This window comes from Astatotilapia calliptera, chromosome 1 (assembly GCF_964374335.1).
Source record: "Astatotilapia calliptera chromosome 1, fAstCal68.1, whole genome shotgun sequence".
Taxonomy (NCBI): Eukaryota; Metazoa; Chordata; class Actinopteri; order Cichliformes; family Cichlidae; genus Astatotilapia; species Astatotilapia calliptera.
Genome location: NC_137422.1, coordinates 19011622 through 19023937, shown reverse-complemented (window position 1 = coordinate 19023937; position 12316 = coordinate 19011622). Strand labels below are relative to the sequence as shown.

General features: G+C 39.9%; 1 protein-coding gene across 1 annotated transcript; it reads left to right on the top strand.

Annotated features, from left to right (window-relative positions):
- The first annotated feature begins 909 nt into the window (after positions 1 to 909).
- Positions 910 to 8248, top strand: dhodh (dihydroorotate dehydrogenase). The gene is made up of 9 exons (XM_026166315.2): positions 910 to 1042; positions 1563 to 1775; positions 1858 to 2057; positions 4357 to 4439; positions 4770 to 4957; positions 5956 to 6069; positions 6419 to 6572; positions 6650 to 6809; positions 7755 to 8248. Exons 1-9 carry the CDS (start codon positions 977 to 979, stop codon positions 7813 to 7815), a joined length of 1239 nt encoding a protein of 412 aa, XP_026022100.1. The 5' UTR covers positions 910 to 976; the 3' UTR covers positions 7816 to 8248.
- Positions 8249 to 12316: the final 4068 nt, after the last annotated feature.

Here is a 12316-nt window from a genome sequence, read left to right as displayed (position 1 = left end):
GAGAGTCTTTTAATCATTCATTTCAGCCTTCTGTACAGTTTACCTGAGGGCAAATGTGTGAACAGGCTGTGTTGTGGGTTGTCTTAACAACCCTGCTACTGTAAAGTGATGTACTGTGCAGTTTTTTACCACATGCTTTCCTGAACAGTGTACATCTGTAGAAGTTCCTGAGGACTTTGTGCAATTTTTTGTGTTTTTTTCAGTGGAAAAAAAATCACACTGATGGTGTAGAAGTCTGACAAAAACTGTATGTATCAAATATGATACACTAGGGGTTAAGAGGTTAATACTTAATCAGGTCTCTCTTCTTAAATTCCCTGCCTATTCCCTGTCTAAGGCATTATAGTTAACTAATACTAAACTAAAAAAATTACTTAATTAAATAAAAATAAAAATTTGACTTTTGAAAAAAAAATATAAAATCAAAAGAGTTTGATGAATTTGGAAAACTAAAATTCAATTAAATTCAATTAAAATGAGGAAATATCCTGAGTTTTATTTCATGTTAGTCTGGTATTAATTTTATTACAGTACACCTAATGAGGCTTAGATGAACATGTTTATTAAGACTTTGTGTACAACAGACTTGAACTACTTTCAAGAAATTCTGTGTTTTTATTGTACTGCTTTTCCTAAGTCTTGTCCCCAACATATGCTCTCCATACAATAATAAAGCATAAAAATTAAATAAGATTAAAAAAATAATACTAAACTTTTTCACAACAATAAAAACTAAACTGAAATGAGAAAATCCACTCTGGAAACCAACTGACACTAGACTGAATAAAAAATAGAGGCTATTAAAAAAATAATTACCAAAAAAAACCTGTATTAAATCTAATACACACGTAATGTAGTGTAATGCACGTCAACTTTAATCACCCGTGGTATCTGAGAATGTCACTGTCCGCCCGCCCATGATTGAAATATCGCGAGATGATGTGCCGGAAGTTAACACCGCGTGGGTTTGTGTAACATGTTAGGAAATACATTCAATGCCCTTTATTGCGAAGGCAAAACTGCGTCTATGGCGGGATTGAAGGTAACGTCAGAGACCGTGGACAACAGAGTTTGTCTGGCAGGGTTTCAGCGTCGCAGCGATACTTGTGCTCCTGTTTGCTAGCTCGTTTTCTCTGCCTGAAAGTAATATTACTGTAAAACACTCCAGGTCGTCTCTTCTCGTTTTACTGCGTAAACACAGGCATGCAATGAATGAGTTGTTATTGGGTTTATTTGCATTTACTCTAAGAAAGCTGAACAAAGTCTGCTGTTTAAGTTTTTTAATGCGTATCTTGCATCTACTACTGACAGGGACCAAACCTGACCTCAAAAAGTAAAACTAATTTTTTTTTTTTTTACTAATAATACTTTATTTTTTGTCCATTTGAAATGCATTTTCGTATTAAAACACACATGAGTGATGTATGTGTTTGATACCACACATACTTTTATTTGTATTGTGTCTGTTTATTCAACCCCAGATTGTGTCATTGTAAACAGAGTGAGTAGTCGTATTGAACTCTTAGCAGTCTGGTCACATGATGTTTATCACCGTTCAACAGAAAAAGTTAAAAGAAGCCGTGAAGGTCATCAGCTCAGGTAGCCTCCTGTTCGCTTCCTACCTCACTGTGACTGGAGATGAGCGTTTCTATGCCAACCAGCTAATGCCCCTGCTGCAGAGGATTGTGGGGCCTGAGACAGCCCATGTGCTGGCAGTGAAGATGATAGGTTTGGGTCTGGTACCTCTGAACCGTTACCAGGACCCTGCGTCATTGGTAAGCATGTCACAGGGCTGTCTCCTCAGTGGGTTGCATGCGCTTCTGGACTTCTCTAAGGGTTTGTTCTGTTTGTCTGCAGGAAGTCAACGTCCTTGGGTTAAAGTTCAAAAACCCGATTGGGATTGCGGCCGGCTTCGACAAGCACGGAGAAGCCGTTGATGGCTTGTACAAACTGGGCTTTGGCTTTGTTGAGGTGGGGACAGTTACTCCCAAACCTCAGGAGGGGAACCCGAAGCCACGCGTGTTTCGCCTCACTGCAGATAATGCAATAATCAACAGGTGAGGTTGGAAGTGCTGCACCACAGTTGGTGCTTTAAAAGGCCTGTTTTATGTCTTTAGGTTGACATACTTAGCTGAAAGTAAAAAGTGATGGCTCATGGTTCTGTGTGTGTTTTATGTCTAATAACCTTATCTTTAGTTGTAAATAGTCTGTAATCGACAGGATTTATGAAGGAGTTTTACAATTTTTTGGATGAACATCTTTGTAGAACTGTTAAGTTTGTTAAGTTCTATTTGTTGTCATTCCTGATGCCCTTTTGGCTGGATTGCTCTTGAAAAAGAGATTTTAAATCTCAGTGAGACTTAATAAATAAAGAATATATTAAATCTCTTTGCCGAGCACTGATTGCAGCTTTTATCTTGTGACAGAAATGTCCTTTGTTGTTCAAAATGACAACATGTCGTTCATGAGCGATATGAGAGATCATTTGCAACTGTTTAAACACAGACAACACTGCCACTGAGGTTGTGGGCAGTATTCTCCTGAATGGTAGGTGTCGTAAATTGTCCAAAACCGCAGCATCAGTGTTGGTGTGTGACGTCACTTTTGGCGTGCGCTTACGACAATGATGACGACAACAGGTGTTGTGTTTTTGATGCTGTTTTTGGCCAGTCGTGTACCTCACCACAGCCATGTCGAAGACACGAGTGTATGCTCATGTTGGTTTTTACCGTCATGTCAGTGAGTTTCCCAAATTATTCAGAGGGCAATGATGCAACAGCTAGGAAAGAGAAAATCTTTTCTCTGCTTTTTTGACTTACATTAGTGCTGATGCTGAGGTTTTGTCTGTGTAGTGACACCTGTCATTCAGGACGATACAGCAGCAAGTATAGGACACTCAGCGCCAATATAAATAATATCACTGGCTTGTAAGTAACCTGTCGAACTCTTATGTAAATGCACATCACACTGACATCAGAGGTGGGAAGTAACAAAGTGCAAATACTTAAGTAGAATTTTCAGGTACCTGTACTGTACTTGAGTATTTATTTTTCAGACAACTTACAGCTTATGTGTAATTTGAATCACATATTGGATCTGTATTTGATGTGTTTTGCAGTAATTTGGTGAATTAAAGGTCTGTGTTGGACTTGGCCACAGTGGTGCTCATGCTCACATTTAGGTTACATAGCAGAGATTAAATTGCATTTACAATGAGGATACTTACATTAATTCACTGAATGAATTAAGCGAAGAAAGTCTGTACTTTTGCCACATCTGCTGTTCATATCCTTTAGTGCAGCGGTCCCCAACCTTTTTTGCGCCACAGACCAGTTTATGCCCGACAATATTTTCACGGACCGGCCTTTAAGGTGTCTCGGATAAATACAACAAAATAAAACTAGTACCAGTACCGAAAAAAAGAAGATTTATTCATAACACATGTGAAAAGACCCAGGAAAACCGAGTTAACAATAAAAACGATAACAAAATAATGCTGAAAACCGATAAAAACCCTGAAAACCATGCATTTCACACCTGAGCCTCAACTCTCGCGGCCCGGTGCCAAACGACTCACTGACCGGTACCGGTCCGAGGCCCAGGGGTTGAGGACCGCTGCTTTAGTGCATTTGCCAGCCTAATCCGGAAGCAGAGGATGTTTGCTTGTAGAAAATACTAGAAAGGTAGAATGATGTCAAAAAGTAAGCCAGATATTAGTTATACTGATACTTGCACTGGATGTTTGCAGGTCTGAGCATATACAACAAACAAGCATTAGTAATTCATCACTGGATCTTTTTGCATTAAATTACATGTTTCTGAGATGATTATAGGTTTTTCTTACATAGGTAGAGATTTCATGCACTCATGATTTCAAAGATGTTTAATATGATGTCGAAATGTCAAAGGTCAGCTTGACTGTCACATTATCATGTCTTGTACAAAATTACGTGCCATAACAAACCTATAGTTTTTTGACTGTATGTGACATTTGGTCAGTTAATTACATTCTTTACTAAACAGGGTGTGTGTGTGTGTGTGTGTGTGTGTGTGTGTGTGTGTGTGTGTGTGTGTGTGTGTGTGTGTGTGTGTGTGTGTGGACAGACATGATTTTAACCCTCTCCAGGCAGACGTTGCAGATTTGCAACAGTTAAGAACTAACAACCTGATTACCCCACATACATATTTTATGAGTTTCTTTTACTCAGAAGTACCACTGCAGGACTTGGTTGTGCATTAGCAACAAAAAACTTAATTTGGGCCTGAGAGGGTTAAGCTTCAGTTTGTCTGTTGGTACGTGCATAGAGTTTAAGCCAATGTTTTAACAGGGTTTTTTTTTACCCCCTCTGTGTGTAGATATGGATTCAACAGCTGTGGTCTGGCAGAAGTACACACGAGGCTGAAGGCCAGAGAAGAAACGCAGCAAGGGCGAAGTAAAGGTTAGCAGATTCTCTTTGTATTCTCTGAAGTACTGTAAATGTGGCACCAGAGATTACATAGTTCACTTTCATTTAGATCTTACATACTTTTGTTTTTTTGGTGGCTTGAGATGTGGGATGTCAGCATTAAATTATGTATAAGGTTAAATATGTTTTTAATGATCTTGACCTTTCCTCATCTTGTATTTTAATCACGCCTGCATACTTACTTAAATCTCATTTAGCACGTCAGCAGCTTGTGCCCCAGTTGAGTCATGTGCCTGATGATGCAACCTGTGTCTGTGTTTTCTGAACTATCCTGTTTGTGTGTGTGTGCATGTTTGTTTATAGCTGGCCTTCCCCTCGGCATCAACCTGGGGAAGAACAAGCTGTCACAGGATGCGGGGACAGATTATCTGGAGGGCGTGAAAGTGCTGGGCCCGCTGGCCGACTACCTGGTGGTCAACGTTAGCAGCCCTAATACACCAGGTCTCCGGGATCTACAGGGCAAGGCTGAGCTTCGCCAGCTTCTGCACACAGTAGGACTACAGAAGTGATAATTGAATTGCAAACACTGAGAAGCACAAACAAATCCTCACCGGCATATTGGTGCAGTGATTAATGGACGCATGCCATGTAATACAGTTTATAAGACAATAACATTTGTAAGAAGCAGTTCTAACAAGCCTGAAGTTGATAATTTGGTATGATCACCTCTATTCTTCAACATAACCTGTCTATCTTTACTAACCTGTAGACTACACTCTTGAAAAGTGACGATGAGGATGCTATTCAAGGCTGAAGTTATAATCCACAACCTCACTGCTAGATGCCACTAGGTCATATGTGCTGCTCTTTTGACGTAACAGTTTGTAGTTTTTTGTAACTTGAACACAATGCTTTGAATCTGACCTGTAGCCATGTGCTAATTTTGCCTTTGTGTACTGAAAAATGGTTTCAACAGTGATTTGTTCAGCTGATATTTGTATAATCGATAGTATTTCTCCCGTGTTGGTTTTGCTTTAACTTCTACAGCTTCCCCAGCTGTAGTATTTCCCCCCCACACCCACCACCACCGTCCTCCACCCACACCCCTCCAGTGAGAAGCAAATGTTGTTTTCCCTTGCAGCAAAAGGGGAAAATAAGTCAAGGACAGGGTTAATGAATGTCACAGAACTGCGACATCTGTGATAAAAGCTTCATGCCCCATCAGCACCAATTTGAGTACTCATTGGCTTCACTGGTTCAGATTGGGTAGTGATGGGTAATAATGGAATTTTAAAAAAGGCATTTTTATAAACTCCCCGTTAGGTTGACTGAAAATAATTAGAAAGGCATTCAAGTGGATTTGATGGGTATATGTTAGGTATTCAATGTAATAAAATCTGTAGCTCCAAAGTCTCTTTTCTGTACATCAGTTCTTGAACCATAGGCTGTATTTTTAGCCCTTCCTATTTCCAAGGCTTTAGATCTTATGCCACAGTAAACCATCTTTCTAACTAGTCTCTCTACCTCATCACTTGCACTATCTGCTCAGGTGCAGAAAGAACGTGATGCCCTGCAGGAACAGCGTAAACCTCCCGTCCTGGTGAAGATTGCTCCTGACCTAACTGCCCAAGACAAACAAGACATTGCTGATGTCGTCACTGAGGTGGGAATCATTGTTATGTCTAAAGTAAAACATGCTTTATCTAAAAACTAAAAAAAAAAAACAGCCTTAACTCTGCGTAAAGCTTCACATGGCTCCCTTCCTCCTCTGTGCTCGGGTAACCTTGTCACTACTTCAGTAGGTTTTTGTGCTCATTGGAGCGGTGAGGAGTTGCACTTTAGTAGATGTGACATTGAGGACGGAACAGAAAGCGAATCACACTTTGTCTCTTTCTTTGTCACTGAGTATTTCACATCAGAGGTCACTCGCATACATACACCAGTTCTGCTGCTGTAGGTGCCGCCACCTGTGACACCTACTTTCTATCTCCGCTTATGCTCTGTGTTTCCAGCTGGGAGTGGATGGTTTAATGGTGTCTAACACCACTGTGTCAAGGCCAGAGACACTTCAGGACCCAAATAAGTCTGAGGTTGGAGGGCTGAGTGGAGAACCTCTCAGAGACCTCTCTACTACAACTGTCAGAGAGATGTACAACCTCACCAAAGGTACGGAGTTATGTCCATCTCCCTCAGTATCGACTGTGCATATAAAGTAAATTTCCTGTATGTTGTTATTATTGTAGGTAAAATACCAATTATTGGGATTGGCGGTGTTGCTAGTGGGCAGGATGCAATGGATAAGATCCGTGCTGGTGCATCATTGGTTCAGCTCTACACTGCTTTGACCTATCAGGGTCCACCTGTAGTGATAAAGATAAAGCGAGAACTGGAACAGCTTCTTAAGTGAGTATGAAAATAACCATTAAGGCCGAGTTCTCAAGTGAAAGGTTTAAGAATTTTTCTGGTGTTTTTAATAGTTTATTTTAAGAGTTGTTCTTGTTTAGGACACATTTTTCTTAGAACTATTGGATGTTGTTCCTACTGTTTATAAATTTTAATTTTAGTGTAGGGACACAAGAATTGTGACTGTCTGGGCTGATATGCAAGCTTGTAGAAACAGAATAGAGGCTTCAAGTACAACTTCACTTAGTTTGAAGGTGAACATAGAAGGAAAAATAAAAAATCTGAAGATGTTAAAGCTCCAGGAATGGTTGTAGTATGAAGAAACACAAACTTGTGTGTTCTGTATTAACACCAATGAAGATTGTATTCATACTATAAGTTTTGCTAAAGGTTTAAACTCTTTAGCCAATATCCATGTTGAAATAAGAGTTTGGCGATACTTTATCGTTCACTCCTCCCTGTGTGTTTTAAAACCTCTTCATCCCCCCCTTTTTTAAAGCCAGTGTAAAGGTGTGTTAACATGATAACAGACATACAGCAGCCAGTAGATGACATCTTTTTTTGCCCACTAACTACTCTACTATGTAGCCAGGCTGATGTGATATACCGATATTTAGCTGCTAGGTCGGAGGATCCTTATTTATATATGATTGTTTAAAGTCTGAGACAGCAGCAATCACCAGCCCCCAAAAACTTCCCTTTCATTGCATTTTCAGAAGAACTTTTGTACATGCATACAGCAACTATTTAACCAGACTGTATCACTCCTCAGTTTTATCAGTACCTTTGTTGGCACACCTCAGCAAGGCATGAAACAGCTGTGCCTAAAATCTTATGTTATTACGGGATACAAATTTGGAGCACAGGCTTCCATCAGTTTATTCCGGTCCTTTTGCTTCTCAGGACAAATACTTATAACCTACGCTGCTGTGTCTGCTTCCACAGAGATCAGGGTTTCAGCAGTGTGTCCGAGGCAGTTGGAGCTGATCACAGGCAGAGCAGATGAGTCGACTCCTAAGCAGAGCCCACATCGGGAGATGGGGGATTGCTAACGTAGCCAGCCGTGGCTCCTGAACTGGGGTGAATCCGGAGTATTTATTATCCGTCCATCTTAATTTCCAGGGTGGAGTACACATTATGGTCTGAAATCACAGTAAAAACCAGTAAGTGAGTAATGATCAGTGTTTTATGTTGTCGTAAGTATTAAGAACCTGAGATCTGTACCTTGATTTCAGACATTCAGACTTTGTTACAGTGTAACAGCAGTTGGTGTTTCTCACATGCAGGCCTAAACCTTTCAAGCCCCACAACTGATTTTTAATGATGCAAACTTTTCTTCAGTGTGAAGAAAATCATTGTTTGTGATGCAGAGTATATGACCTTGAAACATATTTGTAATGGTATTGTGTGAAAATAAAATCAAAGACTTTAAAGGCTCAGATACCATCAATTCATTTATTTTGCTCTGAAACATCACAGGAGCATCCTTGAAGGACTTGAACTGTTTCATGGTGGAGCTTCAAGTTACAAAGAAGAATGCCCTGAACCTGACAACATGCACCAAGTAAAACGGATAGTTTTGTTATTCATTTCCCTGCTCAGAGAATGTCGTGATTTTACTTCTAAGTGCAAAACTAAAATATTCAGTAACCAATGAGCCACAAAGGCCAGTATTCAGGAATTGCTGGGCTGATAAATTTTCAGAGCGCTTGTTTTGTTCTGGTGTATTCTGAATATGTGCTTTGAAACGTTTGCAGGTGACGCATTAGAAAGATTCTAGACTTATTTCTGATTCAGTGTGTAAAACGTACCTTTTTCACTTCAAAGATCAAAACCCAACTTGTGTTCTGAAAGGTAACCACTACTGAAAGCCCATGTTTATCACTATCCAGAGGATCCAATAAGCTGAATGTGTTGACTTCTCATGCTAACAAAAATGAAGTTTTACGTCATCTTAGAATCTGTTTTCAGTGCTGTGATGCTCCTCAAAGAATAAACATCTTTCAGTTTCCTTTAACAGCCTGCCTTTAGCCTTCAAGTAGATTAAATACATCACTACATTTTGCTGTGTGTGTGTGTGTGTGTGTGTGTGTGTGTGTGTGTGTGTGTGTGTGTGTGTGTGAGATGGGGATTGGAACTGACTTAATAAATTGTTTTGGCATGTTTTATATAAATGTGGAGATATAAAGGTCTTAATAATGGAATAATTCATGTGGAGTAGAAAAAAATGAAGGTGCAGCAACAACATAAAAGGTTCACTCTAGGAGGAACTGTGCATATATGTTCTATTATAGATCCATACATGAAGTGTTTCTTGTGATTGAAGTAGTTTCAGACATGAAAGGACTCTGAGTTTTCTGTGTTCTTGACAGCAACGCATGAAGCCCTTAAGTCATGCTCCTCTCAGCTGGACTCCCACTCCTCTCTGTTCTATTAGCGGTGTTGCATCATGGCCTCCCATTGGTGTCGGCTGCTGCTTTTATAGTTATTATTGGATTTCTCACTTATTGACACGTTGAGACGCCTTTCTATCCCGTCACAGTACTGCCTGTTAATCCCAGAATAGACGGCGGTCATTAGGTACAACCAGTGAAGCCAGAGAATCTGTGAGGATCAGCTGTGAGCTGCCAAGCGCCGCCTCCTTCCTTTCCTGAGGCTACTCTAGGTCCAGACTGGGTTTTATCCCATGTGTGGTGTTAGAGGGGCAGGAGAGGCGAATCCTAGCCTCCAGACAAGCAAAACTAAAACTGAGGGCCACTTACATGTACTCTTATAACTTTGATTGTAGCCAGGAGGCAGCACTTATCTGTCCCTGAGATGGTGTTTGTGCTGCGTTTTTTAAAATCTGAACACTAATAGGAAAGGCCAGGTACATCATCTTCAGCAAGGATTAACCAAATATTGTCTTTTGTAGATAGTGTTGTACACAAGGCCAATATGTGGATGTAGAGCGGAAGCATTTTTTTCTTCTACTCAATACTGCATGGATCGTACTATTCTCCGTGGAGGGCATGTCCTTGTAATAGGACAGCGAGGGAAAAAAGAAAATTGCTGAATGAAAAAACAGTCAATTAGCACAAAGCGCTCATTCAGTCTTAAAATCTGTCTGCAAAAACGTTTAAAGCTCTGCTAATGCGGTAGGAAGCGTGGAAGAAGAGTTCCAAGGTTTATAATTTTGTGAAATTTCAGGGTTGCAGCTTTTTTTCACTGGTGTAGAAAGCAAATCATTGTTTTTGAATGAAGTGCCTAAATGTCAGATAATTATGAAAAATGCTCCAGAGCACAAAGTAGTTTTCACAAATTGGCTGTTTTACATGATTTGATCAAACCCAAAAGCAGCTAGCTGTGTGTAAAATGGCTAAATGTCACACGAGAAAAAAATGTCATTACAAAAAATGTTTTATGAACTGTTAAACGAGTTGCTTGAAACTTTTGTACAGGTTGGAATGGTCCCCAAAGATGATGGTGCCGGCTTTTATCACTATTTCTCCAGCATCATTGTGACGTTTTGGTAAATGTCTCAAGTGTAGTAAACATTCAACTTCTACACATCGGGCTGATTGTCATTAACATCTGTGTGCTCAGAGTTGCTCAGATCTGCTGTAATGCTTCGTTACATAGATTCAACAAGCTCCCTCAGAGATTTTGTTCCACACTGGTGTGACTGGATCACACAGTTGCTGCAGATCTGTTAGCGGCATATCAGTGATACAAGTCTGCCATGGCATAACATCCCAAATTTGCTTTATTGGACTGAGATCTGGTGACTTTGGAGGTCATTTGAGTGAAGTGAACTCATAGTCATGTTAAAGAAACCAGTTTGAAGTGATTTGAGCTTGGTGACATGGTGTTTTATCCTTCTGGAAGTGGCCATCTAATGTTGAATACACATAAAGGAATAAACATGGTCAACAACAATACTCAGGTGGGCTGTGGCATTTGAAGAATGTGAAATTCAAGGTTTCAAAGTTTGCCAAGAAAATATCCTCCACATCATTACACCGCTACTGGCCTGAACTGCTTAATATGGGTGGATGGATCCATACTTTTGGGATGTTTACACCAAATTCTCATACTGCTATTCTGTGTGAACTGTAGCCTCATTTTCCTGTTCTTAGCTGACAGACGTGACACTTGGTGTGGTCACGTCCGCTCCTTTAGCCGGTCTGCTTTAAATGTGTATAGTACAAAGATCCACTGTGGGGTGTTGCAGTGTGATGTTATGTCCAGTAAATGCCAGGCCAAGTCACCAGAACACATTTTATTATTATTAATATTAATATTCATTTATTTATTTTTACATTTAGAATGATGCAATCATAAAGATAACATTCTGTAAATGGGGAGGTGAGGCATTTCATTGTTATGTGGCAAAGCAGAAGAAACGCTGTTTAAATTAGAGGGACTCAGAGAGGGGAAATATAAGGACTGAAGGATTCAGTGTCTTCTGGGTCACTGGCCATCCACAAATGTTACAAAGATGATGTGATCACTCTGAAATCCACTGAGGTTGCTTGAAAACAGCTTTTTCACAGATGATTTTCAGGCATCCTGATTTAGCCAAGCCACATCTGCAAGGACCCCCCCACCCCACTTCTAGCATCAAGAATAACTCATTACACTTGACTGCGATTTTCATTTAGTTGTTTAACGGCATGTAGGAAAAAATACCATTATTTGTTACAACATGTTCCCCAAATCTTCGGGAGCACTTTCTAATAACTAAGTAAACCTGCTAACCTAACAGATGCAAACTTGTTGCAGCTAGCATGCACCTACTAATATTAAATAGCTGTCTGTCTGTCCGTCCGTCCGTCCGTCTGTCTGTCTGTCTAGTGAAGCTATCCATAGAAAGTAAGGTGGATGTAAAGCAGCCTGCAGCCGTGCTGTCTGAGGTGTTTGTTTTCCTTAACAAGCAGGACGAATGACAGGTGAGAGCGTGTCAGGTCAAACAAATAAGGAACATGTTCTTCTCAAATCCTGCTGGTGATGTAATCTCAGTTGGATATTTGTATTGACATATTTTTAAGCTGAGCGTGACTTATCAAAGTTACATTTGCTGAAAGATTCACTGAAGGTTTACACATTTTATAGATATTAGTTGTTTATTATCTTTTGGCTAGTTTATTACCTTGTTAAATCATGCGCGTGTTGTTACATTGGTAGTCAACCCAGTCACAAGAGTATTTTCTAGAATATATATCTTTCAAATGAACAGAGACCAAATTAGCACTTATAGTACCAGTCATTTATGTTTTAGAGAAAAAGTAGAGTTAAAATCATTGCTGATTTTATCCACATCCACCGACTGAATTGAAATGAGTGCCTTTAATCTTAATATAAATATTAAAAATGAGTATTAGTATGTTGTAGGATGGTGTCTGATTCAGGAAAAGTCTCTGACCTATGTTATCCGCAGTATTTATTCATTACGCAGTTCTCGGTATAGGAAACATCTTTTTTGATGTCCACAGTGGGCACCAGCATTACCACACCCTCCTCGTCTT